Source organism: Schistocerca nitens, chromosome 3, assembly GCF_023898315.1.
Source record: "Schistocerca nitens isolate TAMUIC-IGC-003100 chromosome 3, iqSchNite1.1, whole genome shotgun sequence".
Taxonomy (NCBI): Eukaryota; Metazoa; Arthropoda; class Insecta; order Orthoptera; family Acrididae; genus Schistocerca; species Schistocerca nitens.
In genome coordinates this window covers 670,900,881-670,924,210 of record NC_064616.1, presented here as the reverse complement: position 1 = coordinate 670,924,210, position 23,330 = coordinate 670,900,881, and the positions used below count along the sequence as shown (strand labels likewise).

Below are 23,330 nucleotides of genomic sequence, written 5' to 3'. Positions count from 1 at the left end.
AAAGAACTACAGAAAATTCTGTGAGAGGTTATATTTATCTTTTACAGTTGACTCAAGTCACCCCCCTCCTGCTATGAAGCTGCTGAAATGAGTGACTTCAAAAGACAAAACTCATCATTGTTGGTTAACTGTAAAAGATAAACATATGTTTTTGTGGACATTTATTTAGGTCTTTTTGAGCTCTACTACAGGGTGGCGCATGAAATGTATTACCATTTTGTTTTTGAATATAAACTTTATTGTCAATACAATCTGAAAGGAACATATACTACAATGAAGAGCCGTCCATGGAGATTTGTTCTAACTCAGCACATGCACAATATGTCCACCAATTCGTTTCCTAACTTCCTTCAAATGAACACTGAAGTTAGTGATTACCCTACGGCACATGTCTTCCATAATTTCGCTGCAAGCTTGAAGAATAAGTCCTCTGAGCTCCATTAAATCACGTGCAGGTTTCGGTAAACTTTTTTCCTTTAGGTACCCCCCAAAGAAAAAAGTCACATGGATTGAGGTCTGGACTATTTGGAGGCCAATTTTGTCCGTCATTGGAGCAACCTGGAAACCTGAGTGAAATGATCCGCATGTCGAAATGCTCGCGTAAAAACTCCAACACAGTGTTTGCAGTATGTGGCCTTGCTCCATCTTGCATGAACCACTGCGTGTTGAAGGGCAAGGCAGTAGCAAGAAGCTGTGGAATGAAGCTATTGCGAAGCATGCTCAAATAATGCTCGCTGTTCACAGTTTCTTCAAAGAAAAATGGTCCGATAAGTCCGTGACTGGAAATTGCTGTCCACGCTGTAACCCTCGGAGCATAATGTTGTCGTTCATGAAGCACTTGTGGGTTTTCAGTGGACCAAAAGAGTACATTTTGTTTGTTAACCACAACGTCTAAATAAAAATGCGCCTCGTCTGAAAACCAAACGTTGTTGAGAGTTTCTTCCCTATCCTCTGCCCACTGAGCAAACAGTAATCTCTGCTGCTTGTGTTCTTCAGTGAGCTTCTGTGCACAGGTTATCTTGTATGGGTACATATGGAGGTCACTTTTAAGAATGCGTTGAACAGAGTGTCTGGATATTCCCAGTTGCACTGCTGCCTTTCTACATGATTTCCCGGGACTTCTCTGTACAGCAACTTGTACCGCTTCAATATTCTCCCGTGAACAAACAGGCTTAGGCCGAGGTCGCTTCGCTTCCAATACTGTTCCTTCTTGTACAAATTTATTGTACAACCTGTCGATGGTCTTCTTGCAAGGGACCCATCGTGTGTTAAACTGTTGTCGAAAACGCCTCTGAGTCACAACAAGGCTTTTTGTTTCATGAAAAAGTAACACAATTGCCGATCGTTGCTGTGTCGTCAGTCTTCCATTGTCAGCCATTGCTGCTTACTAGTCTCCTAGCAGCAGTATCGTGAAATACACGTCATTTCGTAACTCATTTGTTTTTCCAAGCTCTGCTGGTACTGCTGTAGAGATCCCAGTGGGATATCTAATGTACATCGTAAATTGTGCAAGAAACAATTGGTATCACATTTCGTGTGCCACCCTGTATGTAACTTGATGTAGCTCTTACATATTACGTAGCATAAATCAAGAGATCGCACTGACAGGAAACTTTTCATTGAATTTAGTTGATGAAATTTAAAAGGCTGAACAGACTTTCATGGAACATAGCTAAGAACCATCCTTACAACACCAGTTTCCAATTTTCTTTTTTTTTTAAAAAAAGATACATACACACTTTAAACTTATAAGACTTCTCTTATTGCATCGGGCGTTAAAAAGATGCTAATGTGTTTACATGAGGTGATAAAAACTGACGATGACTTAAGTACATAGACTCCATTCAGCTCAAGGAAATTGGTGTGAAGCCTCAGTGACTGAAATTTAAATGTATTTGGAGTATGTAAATATTTCCATAGCCTGTCCAGCAGCAAGGACGGAGCACAGTTACCTACGTGTCAGCATACACCACCTAGGTTAAATTTACATTTCCTTTGTCCAGAAATTTGATTTCTAAATTGCTCTGAAAGACTGTAGAGACGTCTTGTTTGCTAAGTATTTGGATACTTCGAGAAACCTCGATATTAGATGAAAACAGGATCCCACCATTGTATCAGCCAAGGTCAGCTCTGTCTACTCTTCGCATTGTTCTTTCTTAATAAACTTGCTATCAGTTCTCAGTATTAAATTACACCTTTCATTGGCAAACAAGGAATTCACTACACCATTCTGGTGGTTTCCCCCCCTTCCTTCCGACTGAGTGGTTTAAGGGATTCCACAGAAATTGTCAATTAGAACAGATGGGATAATATGATGTTTTTGCTAACATCTAGATTTACTTGGATAGTACAGCCAAGCAATTTTTGAAATCAGTGAGGACAAGCTCAGTAGTTAGGAGAAATTTCATATGAAAATTAAAATTCTGGTGACATCCAGCAGAGTGTCTGTTTTGTGACAAAATAATTGGAAGCATAAAAGCCCAACGCCAAGGGCAAACTACACAGTGTGTGTTGACAGTGGTAAATCTGAATATGATAGAACTCATTATATTTTCATAACTAAGAAAAGATGTAGCAGAAAGAATGTGTCAGTGTGTCAAGCACTCTTCGTGAAAGATGTCATCACAACAGATGACTTTTCATCCATAATTAGGCTGAGGTAAGATGGGAAGTATGAGTTTCTGCTGGCTGTGGGTGTTGATCCCAGGCTGCAGGGGATTGCAGTGATTATTCAAGCAGCGTTGCATTCATTTTTAGCACAAATTTTGACCACAGACCAAGTCATCCTTAAAGAATTCATTTTGTTACCTCTAATTTATCTTGCAAATGTTAACAAGCTTCTCAGCAAACACTATCAATTCAGACACCACAAAGAACATCTGATACTTGGAGAATGGAGGAAGACATGCAGGTATGTTTTCACTGTGGACAACCTGCATACCCTAGTGTTGAGAAGAGAATAGAGTTAGACATGTATTTTACCACAAGATGTTATCAATTATGGCAATTCCACCCATATCAGTTGAATACTGGCAATCTGCGTGATGATGCCCTATTGCTGTACAGCACAGCCATTTTGTATCATGTACAAATATTTCAGCTGTTAACTCCAAAAAAATCTTGAAAACTAAACAAGGCAATTATGTACAGAGGTGAAACTGCCATATATGTTAATGCTTCATGAGAGTTTCCTGAATGGTGATGTGTCATGTTGACATTATCATCGAACGCCATTCTGTCAAAGCCCTAGAAGACTTGGGGACTCTATTTTTCACAAACCAGATTCTGTATTTGCCATATGAAGGTGGCTAAGCTATGTCCAGCCAGCTAGATCCGGCATCTTGATGATAATTACCAATGACCAAACACCGCCATTCAAATTTTCCTTTTTGTCAGATTGCAGCCCAAGTGCTATCCTTGGCTGGTGTACTTTATAGGCATCACAGCTGAGTGGTGCTCCAGACTAAGGAAATAAGTGCAACATTTTTATGTAACCGAGATTTTGTTCACAATCAGAAACATCAAATGTTGATAAAGTTATTTCCACTCATTAGTACAAATGCTCAGTTAAACAGTAAGGCTCAAGGAAATTGTAAGGAAGGTACTCAAGCCACAGAATGAGCGCTACATGCCAGTGAGAGTAATTACCACTACAAGTGATCAAGGAGAACTTAGAGTTGTCAACTGCTGTGAAGTATGTTTCCACGATGTAATTTCAGGCTAACAAATGGGAGACCTAGACAAACCAGGCTTATCATTGTAACACCTGATATTTTGTACAAATTCAAAGGTACACCATTTGGTCTATTCTCTAGTAATCATTGAATGCATGCAGTGTCCAACGACGGCAGCACAGGAACAATACCCAGATATAAAATGAATATGAAGTTTTTTGTAACACAGATAGAGAGTCTCATCTGATGGGAGGTAGTTGGAAACATAGTAATTGAAAAAAAGTCACTTATTGAATATTGAAAGAACAATAATAATATCTCATGACCTGAACACGTCACAGTAAATGTTCCAAAATTCAATGTCCGTATACTAAGTATACCACAATGAATATCTGGAAGGGATGTGCAAAATGTTGAGTTCAACATATAGCTGATGAAAAAGAAAGACAAATTTTACTAAGTCCAATTGCTAAGTTGTACTGCTACAGAGACAATGGTGGTATGTAATTGATGACTTGTGGGTCAAGGCAATACTGATGAGCATTATCTAAACTATTTCATGAGTACCAAAGTGACTTGTGTTGATCAGAGTCAGACTAAACCTGGGGGTCCTGAACTGGGGACTGGTAAGTGCTGCCATTGCTCTGTCACATTAAGCTGTGGGCATGCTTCAGTGACCACTCTACGGTGCAATGATGGAATGTAGTGTGTGACAGGGAATGGGGATCTTGGCTTGACTACCTGGATCACATGAACAGTAAAAATCTCTATAAAAAAAAAACCTCAATCTCAAGGTGTGCTGTGCACTTAAGAGGTGTATGGCTGTTTAGGTGAAACAGTCATTAGCGGGCAACCTCTGAGGGACAGCCACACCTCAGTTGTATAAGGCTTACCTAGGCACACGGGGCTCTGTCTGGATAGGCTCTTTTTTCCTTAGCTGCTCATGGGACCAAGATGGACCCTCCAAAATTTTCTCATCTGCCTCCCAGCAGAATGGGTGGGCCACTGGTTGGTAACAACACTCAGTGTAACAAGAGGACTTATGTAGCCAGTCCTCCAGACTCAGAAATTTTTCAGAGTTCTAGTGTATAAAGTGACAGAACAAATGCTGCTAGTCAGAATTTGTTTTTAATAGTTAAATGTTAAAAGGGTAACTTTGAGAAAGTTTCACTGTTCTACATCCAAGAAATTTTAGAGGGCATTGCTGGAATTTCAAAATCTGTCAAACAGTTGTGTAATGGGACACTGCTGGTTGAAATTTATAGTTCTCAACAAGCTACGACCCTTCAGGAAGCCAGACACCTTGGGGAATATGCCATCAAATCAGAGCTACACAACACATTTAACTACAGCAAAAGTGTTGTGTCATGCAGAGATGTTATAGATATTCCCAAAGAAGAATTGAAAGATGAGTGGGCTCCAGAAGGTATTGTTGATCTGCAAAGTGTTGTGAAAAGGGTGGATGGGGATCTGGTGAAATAAAACTCCATTATCCTTACCTTCATTAGCATGAAACTCCCAGAGCATATCGAGACAGCTTTTCTTCACTTAAGTGCCCTGTGCTTGTGTTTACAAGAAACACATTTTAAAGCCTCTGAAGCCCCTGTGCTATAGGACTATACTCTCCTCCAGAAGGATGACCTAACTGGGGGAAAAGCCCAGAGGGTTTGCTATGTTTGATAGTAATGCACATCGCTCCTCCACTCTCTCCTGACCAAAGCTACTAGGAAAACCACTGTAGTCTTACACTTACTTATGATAGTCTGCAGTAGTTTTACAACTGTACTCTTGATGTAACTGATGAGGCATTACGGAATTCCAAAATTGACTGTTCTGCAACTTCATGTACCATGATAAATGCACCAACACTTCATCAGGAAAAAAGAGCATTTTAGATTTAATCTCTCCATCATGTGCAGAATGCTATAGCCAGTTCCTGCACTGACATCAAGCAAAGTATCTGAAACAGTTGAACAGTTAATTGATGCACTACTGTTACTTTGTAAGGTTTCAGTTTGAGTTTGTGCACAACTGTTATGAGCAGATGCTTAGTAACAAACTAGTCTGAAATGCTTCTTTCTAAGGCCACTCAGAACTCATTTATCCTTAGTTAAAAATGATATGCCACCTACCACACTGTTCAGGCAACAGGCTGGAGCATCATTTGGTGATTTAAATCTGTCTGTGGAGGTATTGCTTCCCTCAAAATGCTGGAAGGGGTGCTTGCTTTGTATATGAATCACCCTGTTTATCCACAATTTATTTCACAATGTCTGTGTTTCTCGGGCTGTTTTGTGTTGGACATGGCCCCATAGACTTTGAATATTCCACAGGGTATATGATCAACTTGATGCTGTCCAGTATACCCATATTATATCATGATCCCATCTGTACAACTACTATATCCTGAGGAATTAATCTGTTTCCTGGAGGGTAAGTATCCAGTATGCACACAAATAATGGTACAGGAGTGATTTACAGAACAGAATGAAAGTTCTCTTCCTAAGTGGCTTCCTTTTTGCATCAGAGCTTTGACTCATTGAAAATCCACTGCTTGACAACTGCTAAGGCACAAAGACATTGTTGGACAGGAATAATCACAATCAGTGATGGATGACATGAAACACAGTACACATAATAGAGGTAGAGTGGTATATTTATAACAAAAAAAATTGTACATGTATATATGGTTCTCGGGCGAGACGTCGGATGTCATAGTGAAAACTCCACAATATTTCGTCAGCGCAACTGGCCGACATCTTCAGGTGCGACGAACACACTGCTAAGGCAGGACCAGGGCTCCCCATTTATGCCAGTTTTAGGCAGGAAGTGCACATGCGTGGAGGCACCAAATTCGATGACCAATAGTGACGATATCAACTGATAGCTGGAAGGACAGTAACGCCACCTACAGGATGAAGAACCAAATACTTCGGCGCACGCGCGGAGGCTGCCGCCGCTGCTCTGCGCTACCATCGGCAGCCCCAGCGACCTCTGTCGGAAGCCGTGTGTTTACGAGATTCCTTGTAGCTGCGGCATGTCGTACATCGGACAAACTTGTCGCACTGTAGAAGAGAGATGCACTGAACACCGACGCTACACTCGTCTGGAGCAACCAGAAAAGTCTGCAGTGGCCGAGCATTGTCTCAGTACAGGCCTTCTATGAATTACCTACATACAAAAATTCTCGCATCGACGAGTTCGTACTGGGACAGTGTTATTAAGGAAGCAGTGGAAATACGCAGCTCGACGAATCTTGTAAACAGAGACACGGGCTTTCAGCTTAGTTCAGCATGGGATCCAGCACTGGCCATATTGAAGTCGCTTCGAGCAGAGAGGAATACTTTTGGTCATAAGACGGACGACGATACGCCAGCAACATAAATATTCTGTTGACAATGGGAGGATAATCAAGGCGCCTACGTGGACACGCAGTACTGCTTGCGGCTTCCGACAGAGGTCGCTGGGGCTGCCGATGGCAGCGCAGAGCAGCGGCGGCAGCCTCCGCGCGTGCGCCGAAGTATTTGGTTCTTCATCCTGTAGGTGGCGTTACTGTCCTTCCAGCTATCAGTTGATATCGTCGCTATTGGTCATCGAATTTGGCGCCTCCACGCATGCGCACTTCCTGCCTAAAACTGGCATAAATGGGGAGCCCTGGTCCTGCCTTAGCAGTGTGTTCGTTGCACCTGAAGATGTCGGCCAGTTGCGCTGACGAAATATTGTGGAGTTTTCACTATGACATCCGACGTCTCGCCCAAGAACCATATATACAACATGTCCGTCGGGAAAGCCTCAAGCAACACAACAAAATTGTACATGTTTCACCACATGGGAAAGTAGAACAACAGACATAAATAATGTTCATATTCAACGCAGGTCATACTCCCAAAATAAAGGTTGATATCTGACTCTGAGTAAGGAATATGCTCTCCTGGGGGCACTAATGTACATTTTGCCATTATTATTCATGTTGGCTACGAAACAGTCGAGGTGTCCTTGACGTATATTGTCCCACTCCTCTCTCAAGGTAGTTTTCAGTTCTTTCACAGTTCAGGGAGAGGGCGTTCATTAAGAAACACGTCTGTCAAGAGTATCTCAGGCACGCTGCATAGGGTTTAGGTCTGGGGAGTATGCAGGCCATTCCACAGATTCAGTATCTTCATTTTTCAGTCTGTCTGACACCTCGCCTTCATCCATAAATAGAAAGTCTGGGCCAGCTGCATCCCTTATTGGACAGAAATGATCCAAAATAATCCCCTTGCAGTACCATTATACTGTAATGGGACCTTATGCAGTGGTGTTCTGTCATTGTGCATAATGCCTGCCCACACCAATAACACCTAGGCCATACCAGTGATGTTCATGTAATATTGTTGCCCCCCCCCCCACTCTCTCTCTCTCTCTCTCTCTCTCTCTCTCTCTCTCTCTCTCTCTCTCTCTCTCTCCCTCTCCCCCCCTCTCCCCCCCTCCTCCCCCCTCCCCCCTCTCCTCCCACACCAACTGGCAGCCAGAATCCCTTGCCCCACCAAAACAGGATTTGTCACGGAATATCATTCTGGACCACTGTTGCTGACCCCCAACGAACTTGCTCTCTACACCATGGAACTCTTTCTTGACAGTGGCATGGTCTTGGCAGACAGGCTTGTACCAATAATGGTTGCAAGATCTGCAGCAATCTGTGCAGGATTGAGATGTCTGTTCCTTTTCACCACTAGGGCTACGTATCAATCCTCTTGCGGTGTGGTGGTCCACTACAACCAGTGGGCATGCTTTTGTATAGCATTTCCACCTTCAGCGACATTTTTTAATCACGAGATGACACTTTTGGACACACCCATTACTGTGGCCACAATAGTGACACTTTGAACAGCTTCAAGTTGTCCAGTTGCTTGTCCACGATTGTAAGAAGTTGAGTGATTTCTTGCAGCTATCTTGCTGTACCACACAGAATGTCACGCTAATCGATTCCACAACAACAACAACACACTGCATGATCTGTTGAATGCGTACAGAGCATTCATGTACTGGCTTCACTGCAGTTGACATGTCCCGCCATCTACATTACCTTTTACTATCATTGGTCAGTTGTTTTGTAGGAATTGGCAGGTGTTCTTTAGAAAGTGCCAATTGTTCCTCAGCAGTTGTCAAGCACTGTGTATGGTCAGAGACAAAATAAACCATGCAAGAAATGTGGTCTGTCGTGACCCTTGGAAAGTCAAACTAACCACATAAGAGGAAATGGTAGAAAATAAGATGTTTGAATGCAGATTATCAATGGAGCCCTTGGACAAGAAATTCAGTGGAAAGGGAATCGCATGCTGTGCACTTCTGAAAACCAAAATATCTTGATAATAGTGAAATATCTTCATAATACTTTGAACTATTCGTTCTACTAGTTTCATGTTTTGTACAGCTTAAACAAATTAACCCAGTAACACAAAAAACTGCCATAGGTGGAATTCAAATTGAGTCCATTTGTCACAGGATTACTTTCCTGCCTACAGAGATTTCTTACTGCTGTTCTGCTCTTGCCTCTCCCTCACAACATGAACTTCCATTTCATATGTCTGCAATCCTACAAATGCTGTGGCAAAGTTTTTTTTGCATTTTTAGAGGATGTGTTCCTAAGCTTTAGGTCAAGAAAGTGTTAATCCTTCGATTACACTCACAGTCACAGGTGTTCTTTTATTAGCAGTATTGTACACCCTGCATAACATGACAGGTGCTTCAAATTTCATCTCCAGTCGTTTCTTGTGCTGTGCTGTCAAGTGTACATGTTCACCCCTATGGATCTAGATTTTTGCCTTTGTGGTTGTGATGAATAGATGGTCTCTTCTGTGTTGATTGTATGTGCTCTAGAGCCTGTAATTCACTGCCTCTTTCTGAATGGGCTCCAAAGCTTTGCTGCTGTTCAGAAAACCAGGATTCTCAACATGTGCAGCGGGGGCACGTTTAGTAGATATCACTTGCTAATGACGTAGGAGTCAGATCAGTATAAAATGCTATGCAGGGTTATTTCTGACCACAGTTGACATACTTTAAATATTGTCCCCTCTGTAACATGTGAGGATAGTGAAAACCAATGCCACCAAATCATGGTGCCAACGAAAGTCATATGCAGCTTCTGCTTGCTGAAAACATGATTTATTGTATTTTACTTTGTGCCTTACATTTTATTACTGATCTGAAAGTGTATGGAAATGAATCATTGATAGTGGTAAAACTGAAAAAAAGAAAGAGAATGGAAGCGTTTGAGATGTGGTGCTATAGAAGGATGTAGAAAATTATGTGAACTGATAAAGTAAGAAATGAGGTGGTTCTCTGTAGGACTGGTGAGGAGAGGAACATGTGGAAAACATTGCCAAGAAGAAAGGACAGGTTGATAGTAAAAGTGTTAAGACATCAAGGAATAACTTCACTGGTATTTGACGGAGCTGTAGGGCCTAAAAAGTGAAGGGGAAGGCAGAGATTGGGATATATCCAACAAATAATTGAGGATATTGGGTGCAAATCTCACTCTGAGGTGAGGTTGGCACGGGAGAGGAATTCATGGTGAGTCACATAAAACCAGTCCAAAAGGCTGATGACCAAAAAAAGTGGTCTGTTTTTATGTGTATAACTGTATTTTGTTCCCAATTTTCCACAAATTTATCTGTGAAAGTGATACTATTTCTGTCTTACAGTTTGTTAAAACACTGTCTGTATCACTTTATAGTGCTCTAGTAGACCCAATAACATTATTTGCCATGGAGAATAATTAAAAATTTAATATTGCAGTCCCTACACAAAATAATATGGTGTTGCTCAAAAAACTATTATGTAGTCTTGTTTACCAACACCTTAGTTTCTTATATTTTCAGTTCCATTGTGCAATTTGTCAAAATACCTTAATGATTGTAATATTTGTAGAATACTGTTGTTTGTTTCACGAAGCTGATCTAGAATTGCTAACTGAAAATCTCTTATTTTAGGTAAAACTTGTCAACTACATCAGACATCAGATGTATGCCCTAATATGTATGAATTGCCATAAACTCTTTCAAGATCGTGGAGATCTGTTAAACCATATGACCAAAGAAAGACATTTTATGCTTCCAAGGAAAGAAGTGTGGAACCAACCAGAGTGAGTATGCATTCTGAACACAACTTGTCAATAAAATCTGCAGTTTGGTGAACTTCGCACCAAACTTTAACTAGCTCATAACACCATAGTGCCATAAAGTGCTGATTCTTCTGTTAAACCCAACAGAGCTTTCAGAGTGAAGGATTCATTCTGGAAAAAATTCCCTAGGCTGTAGCTAATTCATTGATCTTCAGTGTTATTTATTCCAGGAGTGCTAGCCACAGCTGTTATGCCCCCCCACCCCCCTCTCCCCACCCTCCCCCTGGGTCTGTCAACTCTTTTGTAATCCTTTTCCATGCTGCATATCTATCCTCCTACTATTCTTTCTCCCCTCCCTTGGGGACCATGCCTTGCATACGGTCAGGAAATGGAAACTTGTGAAAGTATTGGAAGACTTAGGTGGATTTTATTTTTGTCTTTTTCTCTCCTTTCTTGTTCTGACTTCTGTCCTCCTTCCATTTCAGCATTTGAGATCTCCTTCTTTGTCTTTCTTCCTCCCGGTGCATGCCTGAAGGCATGATGCATAAAGGATGTGGTAATGCATGACTCCCAGCACCCAGGTTGACAAGTAGGGCTTGTGCTTACTCTCTGGTAAAGGCTAGGCCCAGGGAGTGATGATTGCCTGAGCTGTTACCTACCCAATAACCAATTGGTTGCCCTGTCTGGAATTCAAGAGGTGTGAACAGTCACCTAAGGCAGGTGTTCTCCCTTCTGTGGGGACCCCCAGAAGGAAGAAGTGCATGATTGGAGATGTTGGCAATTGTGGGGGATTCACCTGCGATGATTACATCGGCTCCCTCTATGTGACCTTCATCTAATAAACAGAAATGGAGTTAGGCCAAAGAAACAAAGAATCTTCCAGTTGCAACTCGCTGCCTCATGGTGTCACAAACGGAAGGTGGTCAGAACTTTCCTACAGTGAACCCGTACATCAGTTGGAAAGGTGTGGATACAATTGCAGGCCCACTAAAATCCTGCACTTGCTTGTGTAATGGAACTTTGCTTCTAGAGACAAATAGTGCCTTTCAAGCCCAAAACTGCTTAAAGCTACACTCTCCATGGGTACCCTGTTCGTGTGTAGGCTCATCAAACACTGAATTCTTCAAGTGGTGTCATATACAGTCAGCTGCTTGATGAAATGACGGAGGGAGATAGACAATATTATGTCTCTGATCAAGGCATAACCACTATCCATTGGGATATGAAGAGGGCTGATGCATAATTTGTGCTTACCTGCATCCTTTGCTTAATGTCTGATTGAGTAGAGCTCCTATCAAAGATTAAGGCAGTCTATGAAGTTGTTATTGCCAGACTGCACATACCGAACCCAATGTAGTGTTATAACAATACTTGCATGTTCTGGTAAAACGCAGACAAATGTGTAACATGTGGCAAGGATGTTCATGAGGAAGATTGCCCACCTCCTCCTCTTCCCCACTACATCAACTGCACTGGAAACTCTGCTGCTTCATCCTGCAAATACCCTGCATACCTCAATGAGTGAGCTGTTCAGGAGGTTTGAATGAAGATTTTTTTAGCTTTCTAAAAGCCTTGCATACCAGTATCCAGCAGTTACAGTACCATTGCTGCAACATCATGACCCATGAAAGATACTGCCACACAGACCTGCAACCTCCTGTTCAGTGCTAAGGTTGTGAAATCTTCTAGTGATAAAGGTGACGTCCTGACCTCTGCCTACTATAGTTGCTCAACACCAAAAAACCTTCACCCACACTGGTGAAGTTACTTGTGCACAACCAGAAGAATGAAAATTTAAAAGGGAATACTCCTGAGATGACTTTTTGCCCACCTCAAGTCAGCAAACATCTGGGTCCAGATCTGACAAATGCAAAGGTTCTAAGAAGTCAAACAAAGAGAAATGTTCTTCCCCTTCTGTACATCGGAGGTCCTCTACTGCAGTGACTCCACACAACACCTCTGTCCTGTCGACCTCCATTTCACCAGTGCGAATCACCACCTGATTCTCCACCCTGGAGTCAGCTGAGTGATGTTGGAGGTTACTGGTATCTCTGAAGAAATAATGGAACAGGATGCTCCAGCCTCAGAACCCTGTAGTAGTACGCAGCCGAAATCTGGCACTGGGCATCCACCAAAGTAATTGCCCCTTACAAGAGGAATCATCTTATCATCTAATATGCCTGTTCTCCAATGGAACATTCATGGCATCAGATCATATAAGGCAGGCTTATTGTGATCACAATGCCCAGTTGTTTTGTGCCTCCAAGAAACGAAATTACATCCTCAAGACCACTTTGACTTCATACACTTCACTCCAGTACCTTTCAACGTTCCTTCTGAGTAAGGAACTCCAGCTCGTGAGGGAGTCATGACGTTCATTTGGGATGTCATCCATAGCCAAACCATTTCATTGAACACCCAGCCACAAGTGCGCTCTCTCTCTCTCTCTCTCTCTCTCTCTCTCTCTCTCTGTGTCTGTCTGTCTCTATTCCACTCTCTCTCTCTCTCTCTCTCTCTCTCTCTCTCAGACTCTCCACACTTTCTCGCACCTGGATCTCTTATTCTGTAATTCACAGATTGCCCACCTCCAAGAGTGGTCTGTCCTCTCAGATAAATACTTGAGCAACCATTTCCCGGGCGTAATTCATCTGCTAACTCATGTCCCATCTGTGTGTAAGACCAACTGACAGCTTTCTAAAGCTGACTGGAGGCTGTGCCCTTCACTGGCAACCTTTGATGAACAGTGTTTCCACACCAGTGATGATCAGGTAAAGTACATCTTTCCTACTGCAATGTGTCCCAGTCCCCTGGTGGACTAAGGAATGCTGTGATGCAGTTCGCGCATGGAGACATGCTCTCCATGTCTTTGAGGGTCATCCCACAAAGGAGAACTGTATTCGTTATAAACAGTTGTGCACAAAATGTCATTGCATTATCAGAGTTAGCAAAAAAGCTAGTTGGATCTCTCTTACTAATTCTTTTAACCATTTTATTCCCTCTTCTGTTGTTTGGGGTAACATACACCAAATTTCTGTATACGAGTCACATCTCCCAGTTTCTGGTCTGACTGTAGTGAACAATGCCACTGTGGATTCTATCAATATTTCTAACACCTCGGGTCGATACTCTGCATAGATCTTGAGCTCTGCCCATTACTGTCCACCTTCGTACCTCGGAAGCAAGTGGAGGAGGCTTGGAGATATCTTTCCCCCTCTCAGAATCGTGAATGCTGCAATAAAGTTTTTACTATGAGAGAGCTGAAACATGCTCTCACCTCATCATGATCCTCCACTCCAGGATGGATGATATTCACATTCAGATGTTGCAGTACCTCTCTCTTGGCACCGAGCACTACCTCTTTCATACATATAATCGTGTCTGGACAGACGGCACATTTCCCAGACTTTGGCGTGAAGCCACTGTAATCCCCATACCCAAGCCTGGTAAGAACAAACATCTTCTGTCCAGCTACCACCCAATTTCCCTCACCAGCAGTGTCTGCAAGGTGATGGAACACGTGATCAATGGTGGGCTGGTATGGTGGCTGGAGTCTTGGAATTTGCTAACAAATGTCCAGTATGGATTTTGTAAGCATCACTGCTGTTGATCATCTCGCCACCCTGTCAACCCATATTATGAACAATTTTCTGCAGAAATGCCAGACTGTAGCTGTGTTTTTTGATTTGGAGAAGGCCCAAGATACCTGCTGGAAGATGAGTATTCTCTGTACAATGCACACATGGTGCTTCTAAGGGTGCCTGCCCCATTGTATTCAGCAGTTTTAAAAAGACCTGTTTTCAAGGCACATGTGGGTTCAGCTTTTGCAAACACTTTCATTCAGAACAGAGTGCCTCAGGTCTCTTTGCTGAGCGTAGCTCTTTTTGCCATAGCAATTAACCCTATCATGGACAGTCTCCCACCAGGCACCTCAGGTTCTCTTTTTGTTGACGACTTTGCGATCTACTGCAGCGCTCCAATGGACCTGTTTGCATGAATGAATGATGACATCAGTGATATCTCAACTGTCGTACACATGGAACATCGACAACAGCTTCCACTTTTCCATTGAAAAAACTGTCAGTGTGAACTTCTGGCAGTGTAGGGAGTTTCTTCCACCATCGTCACATCTCAGTCCTGCAGATTTTCCATTTATTGAAACCCTGAAATTCTTGGGACTCACGCTCAATAGGAAACTCTGTTGGTCCTCACGTATATTTTATCTGGCGGCATGCTGTACCCAATCTCTAAATATCGTACTTGTTTTAGACAGTACTTCATGGGGCGGATAAGAAAATCCTCCTTCACTTACACCAATCCCTTGTCCGATCGAAAAATGGATTATGGGTGTCTTGTTTACTCTGAAAACTGAATGGTAGCTAGAGCTAGATGCATGAGACGTACCATTCAGAGATCATTAGGGAATTGAATATTCTGAGATTGTCAAGAGTGTGCTGAGAGTACTAAATTTCAGGCATTACCTCTCACCATGGACAATGCAGTGGCTGACAGCCTTTACTTACTGACCGAGAAAAGCGGTGTTTGTGTAGCCTTGTCAGTGCTAATAGATAAGCAACACTATGTAAAATAATTGCAGAAATCAATGTGAGATATACAATGAATGTGTCCATCCAAAGAGTGCAGCAAAATTTGGTACTGACAGGCTGTGGCAGCAAACGACTGACATGAGTGCCTTTACTAACAGCATGAGATTGGCTGCAATACATATCTTGGGCTTGTGACCATATTGGTTGGACTAAAAATGACTGGAAAACTGTGGCCTGGTCCCAGTTTCCACTGGTAAGAGCTGATGGTAGGGTTTGAGTGTGGCACAGGCCCCATGAAGCTGTGGACTCAAGTTGTCAGCAAGGCACTGTGCAAGCTGGTGATGGCTCCATATTGGTGTGAGCCATGTTTACATGGAATGAACTGGGTTCTCTTGTCCAACTGAACTGATCATTGAATGGAAATGGGTATGTTTGGCTACTTGCAGACCATTGGCAGCCATTTATGGACTTCATGTTCCCAAAGAACAATGTCATGTAACCAGACCACAGTTGTTTGTGATTGGTTTGAAGAACATTCTGTAAAATGATTTGGTCACCCAGATCGCCCCATATGAGTCCCATTGGACATTTATGGGACATAATTGAGAGGTCAGTTCATGCACAAAAGCCCGTATGGTAACACTTTCCCAATTATGGATGGCTTGAGAGGCAGCCTGGCCCAGTATTTCTGCAGGGGCTTCCAGTGATTTGCGGAGTCCATGCGATGTTGAGTTGCTGCACTATGCCAGGCAAAAGGATGTCAGACATGTTGTTGGGAGATATCCCATGCCTTTTGTCACCTCAGTGTACAGGTTCTCCCAGGAGAAATGGTCAATATTCAGGGCTATAACAGGAGTGATCATTCAAAGCAAAAAGCCTGGTAAATGTGAGCTCTAAAATGCATACTTTAAGAGCTATGAGCACGTGTTCATCTTGGTTACTGTGAAACATCTCTTCTAGTGTATACATGCTCATAGCTCTCTCTCTCTCTCTCTCATGAAAGATGAGACCCAAGTGTGGGACCTTTTTTACGGTCCCAGTTTACAGTGCCACAGTCAGATCCAAGTTCATTTTCCATTATGTAACAGTATAAAGCTGCTTTCTACTTCTCAATGAAATCAAGTGTTTGTTACACTTACCAAGTTCCATAATGTTGCAAGGATACCGTGTCTGACCATTAAAACCCTCTAAGTCACAAAATATACCTGCCGACAACAGTTTTCTTGTCATAAACTTCTACTGTTTCAAGCAAGAAGGAATAAGTTGTCTTGTCAAGTGATTAGTGATTCCTGAAGGTGAAGTTTGATCCTGTTAATACTGTGTATATGCGAATAGTCTGTTCTTTATTTATTTTTATTTTTATTTTATTTTTTTGTCTGAATTTAAGGATGAAGACTTTGGTTGTATGGATTAATTGTAATGAGGTTGGTACCAATCCGCCTCCAACACTAGATCCTGTTATACAATAGTGTTGTTGGGGCCTCAGTCTGCGACGCATCAGTAGCATTTTTGAAATGAAATATTAATCATGTGTTAACTTGTTAATTATGGCTACAAGTTCTTGTTATCACATATTCACAGCTAAAGAAAATCTTAAAATTATTGAAGAAGTAGAGAACATTGGACACCACTCAGAAGAAGAAAGTATGATGAGATCGAGGATTGTATTCACGATTGGCAAAAAAAAAAAAAAAAAAAAAAAAAAAAACCACGCAACTTCAAGAAATGAATGGTAGTCACCAGGCATTTCACAGCCAAGAAGTAAAGCATCTGGACTTCAAAAAAAGGTTCTGCAACTATGTAGAAAAGAAGCAACAATATTGGTGCGCAGTGACCAGTGAAATGTGCCATCTTGAAGCATTGGCTTTAGCCAAAGAACTAGTTTCACCAGTTTAAAAACTAGCCAGGGCTGGCTCTCAAGATTTTGCAGTCAAAATAGATTATGTTTCTGGGGATAAATAACCATTGCTCAATGGCTTCCAGGCAGTTATAAGGAGAAAGTAGTGAATTTTCGTTGCTACTTGATAAATTTGTGCTGTTAACATTCCCACATATAACTGAAAATTGGTAACATGTATCAAATGCTTTGGCTTATTGGGACAATTTTAGGAAAATATGGTTCATCTTTGAAGGAGGCCACATATATGATGCTCATGTGACCTATTTTTGAATACTGCTTGAGTGTTTGGGATCCATACGAGGTGGGTTGAGGGAGGACATAGAGGCAATTCAGAGGCAGGCTGCTAGATTTGTTACTGGTAGATTCGAACAACAATGTGTAAGTGGTATGGAGATGCTTCAGGAACTCAAATAGGAATCCCTGGAGTGAAGTGACATTCTTTTTGAGAAACACTATTGAGAAAATTTAGAGAACCTCCATTTGTAGGTGACTGCTGAATGATTCTGCTGTCACTAACATACATTGCACGTAAGGACCATGAGGATAAGATACGAGAAATTAGGGCTTGTATGGAGGCATATAGACAGTCGTTTTTCCCTTGCTATATTTGTGAGTGGAACAGGATCAGAAATGACTAGTAGTGGGTGGGTACCATCTGCTGTACACCGTATGGTGGCTTGTGGAGTACCTGTGTAGATGTACACTCCTGGAAATTGAAATAAGAACACTGTGAATTCATTGTCCCAGGAAGGGGAAACTTTATTGACACATTCCTGGGGTCAGATACATCACATGATCGCACTGACAGAACCACAGGCACATAGACACAGGCAACAGAGCATGCACAATGTCGGCACTAGTACAGTGTATATCCACCTTTCGCAGCAATGCAGGCTGCTATTCTCCCATGGAGACGATCGTAGAGATGCTGGATGTAGTCCTGTGGAACGGCTTGCCATGCCATTTCCACCTGGCGCCTCAGTTGGACCAGCGTTCGTGCTGGACGTGCAGACCGCGTGAGACGACGCTTCATCCAGTCCCAAACATGCTCAATGGGGAACAGATCCGGAGATCTTGCTGGCCAGTGTAGTTGACTTACACCTTCTAGAGCACGTTGGGTGGCACGGGATACATGTGAACGTGCATTGTCCTGTTGGAACAGCAAGTTCCCTTGCCGGTCTAGGAATGGTAGAACGATGGGTTCGATGACGGTTTGGATGTACCGTGCACTATTCAGTGTCCCCTCGACGATCACCAGTGTTGTACGGCCAGTGTAGGAGATCGCTCCCCACACCATGATGCCGGGTGTTGGCCCTGTGTGCCTCGGTCGTATGCAGTCCTGATTGTGGCGCTCACCTGCACGGCGCCAAACACGTATACGACCATCATTGGCACCAAGGCAGAAGCGACTCTCATCGCTGAAGACGACACGTCTCCATTCGTCCCTCCATTCACGCCTGTCGCGACACCACTGGAGGCGGGCTGCACGATGTTGGGGCGTGAGCGGAAGACAGCCTAACGGTGTGCGGGACCGTAGCCCAGCTTCATGGAGACGGTTGCGAATGGTCCTCGCCGATACCCCAGGAGCAACAGTGTCCCTAATTTGCTGGGAAGTGGCGGTGCGGTCCCCTACGGCACTGCGTAGGATCCTACGGTCTTGGCGTGCATCCGTGCGTCGCTGCGGTCCGGTCCCAGGTCGACGGGCACGTGCACCTTCCGCCGACCACTGGCGACAACATCGATGTACTGTGGAGACCTCATGCCCCACGTGTTGAGCAATTCGGCGGTACGTCCACCCGGCCTCCCGCATGCCCACTATACGCCCTCGCTCAAAGTCCGTCAACTGCACATACGGTTCACGTCCACACTGTCGCGGCATGCTACCAGTGTTAAAGACTGCGATGGAGCTCCGTATGCCATGGCAAACTGGCTGACACTGACGGCGGCGGTGCACAAATGCTGCGCAGCTAGCGCCATTCGACGGCCAACACCGCGGTTCCTGGTGTGTCCGCTGTGCCGTGCGTGTGATCATTGCTTGTACAGCCCTCTCGCAGTGTCCGGAGCAAGTATGGTGGGTCTGACACACCGGTGTCAATGTGTTCTTTTTTCCATTTCCAGGAGTGTAGATGTATATATAGATGTAGAAATGCCAGTCTATTTTTCTTTAAAATTAGAATGCGCAGATTATTCATGTGTTAGATGACACTTTGATTGTCACCTGTGGAGAGTAGAATGAGATGTCAGGATGACAATGGATTTGTTTAATCTACATCTACATGGTTACTCTGCAATTCACACTTAAGTGCCTTGCAGAGGGTTCATCGAACCACAATCATACAATTTTTGTACTACTTCTCTACCATTCCACTCTCGAATGGCACGTAAGAAAAAGGAACACCTGAATCTTTCTGTTCGAGCTCTGATTTCTCTTATTTTATTATTATGATCATTTCTCCCTACATAGGTGGATGTCAACAAAATATTTACACATTCGGAAGAGAAAGTTGGTGATTGAACTTTCGTAAATAGATCTCGCCGCAAAGCAAACTGCCTTTGTTTCAGTGACACACTCACCCCTATTGCGCGATAACATGAAACAAGCTGCCCTTCTTTACACTTTTTCAATGTTCTCCGTCAATCCTACCTGGTAAGGATCCCATACCGAGCAGCAATGTTCCAGCAGAGGACGGACAAGTGTAATGTAGGCTGTCTCTTTAGTGGGTTTGTCGCATCTTCTAAGTGTTCTGGCAACAAAGCGCAGTCTTCGTTTCGCCTTCCCTGGAGTATCTCACAGGGTGCACCCATCTGCATGTGGTCGCTCATGTCGGCACCAATGATGTGTGTCGCTATGGATCAGAGGAAATCCTCTCTGCCTTCCAGCGGCTATCTGATTTGGTGAAGACTGCCAGTCTTGCTAGTGGGATGAAAGCAGAGCTCACCATCTGCAGCATCGTCAACGGGACTGACTGCGGACCTTTGGTACAGAGCCAAGTGGAGGGTCTGAATCAGAGGCTGAGACGGTTCTGCGACCATGTGGGCTGCATATTCCTCGACTTGCGCCATGGGGTGGTGGGGTTTTGGGTTCCGCTGGATAGGTCAGGAGTCCACTACACACAGCAGGTGGCTACATGGGTAGAAGGGGTTGTGTGGCATGGACTGGGCAGTTTTTTAGGTTAGATGGCCTCGGGCAAGTACAGAAAGGGCAACAGCCCCAAAGGGTGCGGGGCAAAGTCAGGACATGCAGGGACCAAGCAGCAATCGGTATTGTAATTGTTAACTGTTGAAGCTGCGTTGGTAAAGTACTGGAACTTCAAGTGCTGATAGAAAGCACCGAAGTGGAAATCATTATAGATACGGAAAGCTGGCTGAAGCCAGAGATAAATTCTGCCGAAATTTTTACAAAGGCACAGACGGTGTTTAGAAAGGAAAGATTGCATGCAACCGGTAGTGGCTGTTAGTAGTAGTTTATCCTGTAGTGAAGTGGAAGTGGATAGTTCCTGTGAATTAGTGTGGGTGGAGGTTACACTCAACAACCGAGCTAGGTTAATAATTGGCTCCTTTTACCGACCTCCCGACTCAGCAGCATTAGTGGCAGAACAACTGTGAGAAAATCTGGAATACATTTCACATACATTTTCTCTGCATGTTATAGTCTTAGGTGGAGATTTCAATTTACCATATATAGACTGGGACACTCAGACGTTTAGGACGGGTGGTAGGGACAAAGCATAGAGTGGCATTATACTGAGTGCACTATTCGAAAATTACCTTCAACAATTAAACAGAGAACCGACTCGTGGAGATAACACCTTGGACCTACTGATAACAAACAGAATCGAACTTTTCGACTCTGTATGTGCAGGACAGGGAATCAGTGAGCATAAGGCCATTGCAGCATCCCTGAATATGGAAGGAAATAGGAATATAAAAAAAGGGAGGAAGGTTTATCTGTTTAGCAAGAGTAATAGAAGGCAGATTTCAGACTACCTAACAGATCAAGACAAAAATTTCTGTTCTGACACTGACAATGTTGAGTGTTTATGGAAAAAGTTCAAGGCAATCGTAAAATGCGTTTTAGACAGGTACGTGCCGAGTAAAACTGTGAGGGACGGGAAAAACCCACCGTGGTTCAACAACAAAGTTAGGAAACTACTGCGAAAGCAAAGAGAGCTTCACTGCAAGTTTAAACGCAGCCAAAACCTCTCAGACAAACAGAAGCTAAACGATGTCAAAGTTAGGGTAAGGAGGGCTATGCATGAAGCGTTCAGTGAATTCGAAAGTAAAATTCTATGTACCGACTTGACAGAAAATCCTAGGAAATTCTGGTCTTACGTTAAATCAGTAAGTGGCTCAAAACAGCATATCCAGACACTCTGGGATGATGATGGCATTGAAACAAAGGATGACACACGTAAAGCTGAAATACTGCACACCTTTTTCCAAAGCTGTTTCACAGAGGAAGACTGCACTGCAGTGCCTTCTCTAAATCCTCGCACAAATGAAAAAATGGCTGACATCAAAATAAGTGCCCAAGGAATAGAAAAGCAACTGAAATCACTCAACAGAGGAAAGTCCACTGGACCTGATGGGATACCAGTTCGATTCTACACAGAGTACGCGAAAGAACTTGCCCCCCTTCTAACAGCCGTGTCCCGCAAGTCTTCAGAGGAATGGAAGGTTCCAAATGATTGTATATAAAAGAGCACAGATAGTCCCAGTCTTCAAGAAGGGTCGTCGAGCAGATGCGCAAAACTATAGACCTATATCTCTGACGTCGATCTGTTGTAGAATTTTACAACATGTTTTTTGCTTGCATATCATGTCATTTCTGGAAGCCCAGAATCTACTCTGTACCAGTCAACATGGATTCCGGAAACAGCGATCATGTGAGACCCAATTCGCTTTATTTGTTCATTAGACCCAGAAAATATTAGATACAGGCTCCCAGGTGGATGCCATTTTCCTTGACTTCTGGAAGGCGTTCAATACAGTTCTACATCTACATTTACATGATTACTCTGCAATTCACATTTAAGTGCTTGGCAGAGGGTTCATCGAACCACAATCATACTATCTCTCTACCATTCCACTCCCGAACAGCACGCGGGAAAAACGAACACCTAAACCTTTCTGTTCGAGCTCTGATTTCTCTTATTTTATTTTGATGATCATTCCTACCTGTGTAGGTTGGGCTCAACAAAATATTTTTGCATTCGGAAGAGAAAGTTGGTGACTGAAATTTTGTAAATAGATCTTGCCGCAACGAAAAACGTCTTTGCTTTAATGACTTCCATCCCAACTCGCGTATCATATCTGCCACACTCTCTCCCCTATTACCTGATAATACAAAATGAGCTGCACTTTTTTGCACCCTTTCGATGTCCTCCGTCAATCCCACCTGGTAAGGATCCCACACTGCGCAGCAATATTCTAACGAAGGACGAATGAGTGTAGTGTAAGCTGTCTCTTTAGTGGACTTGTTGCATCTTCTAAGTGTCCTGCCAATGAAACGCAACCTTTGGCTCGCCGTCCCCACAATATTATCTATGTGGTCTTTCCAACTGAAGTTGTTCGTAATTTTAACACCCAGGTACTTAGTTGAATTGACAGCCTTGAGAATTGTACTATTTATTGAGTAATCGAATTCCAGCAGATTTCTTTTGGAACTCATGTGGATCACCTCACACTTTTCGTTATTTAGCGTCAACTGCTACCTGCCACACCATACAGCAGTCTTTTCTAAATCTCTTTGCAACTGATACTGGTCTTCGAATGACCTTACTAGACGGTAAATTACAGCATCATCTGCAAACAACCTAAGAGAACTGCTCAGATTGTCACCCAGGTCATTTATATAGATCAGGAACAGCAGAGGTCCCAGGACGCTTCCCTGGGGAACACATGATATCACTTCAGTTTTACTCGCCTGATAAACAAATTAAGAGCCTACGGAATATCAGACCAGCTGTGTGGCTGGATTGAAGAGTTTTTAGCAAACACAACACAGCATGTTGTTCTCAATGGAGAGACGTCTACAGACATTAAACTTTAAAGTAACCTCTGGCGTGCCACAGGGGAGTGTTATGGGAGCATTGCTTTTCACAATATAT

At 43.2% G+C, this 23,330-nt stretch overlaps 1 protein-coding gene across 1 annotated transcript in view; it reads left to right on the top strand.

Moving 5' to 3' along the window:
• Positions 1 to 23,330, top strand: part of LOC126248632 (zinc finger protein 277) — a 123,716-nt gene that overhangs the window by 60,550 nt on the left and 39,836 nt on the right. The window contains exon 7 of the mRNA XM_049949807.1: positions 10,646 to 10,797. Coding sequence (XP_049805764.1) covers positions 10,646 to 10,797 — 152 coding nt within the window. The remainder of the gene's footprint in view (positions 1 to 10,645; positions 10,798 to 23,330) is intronic.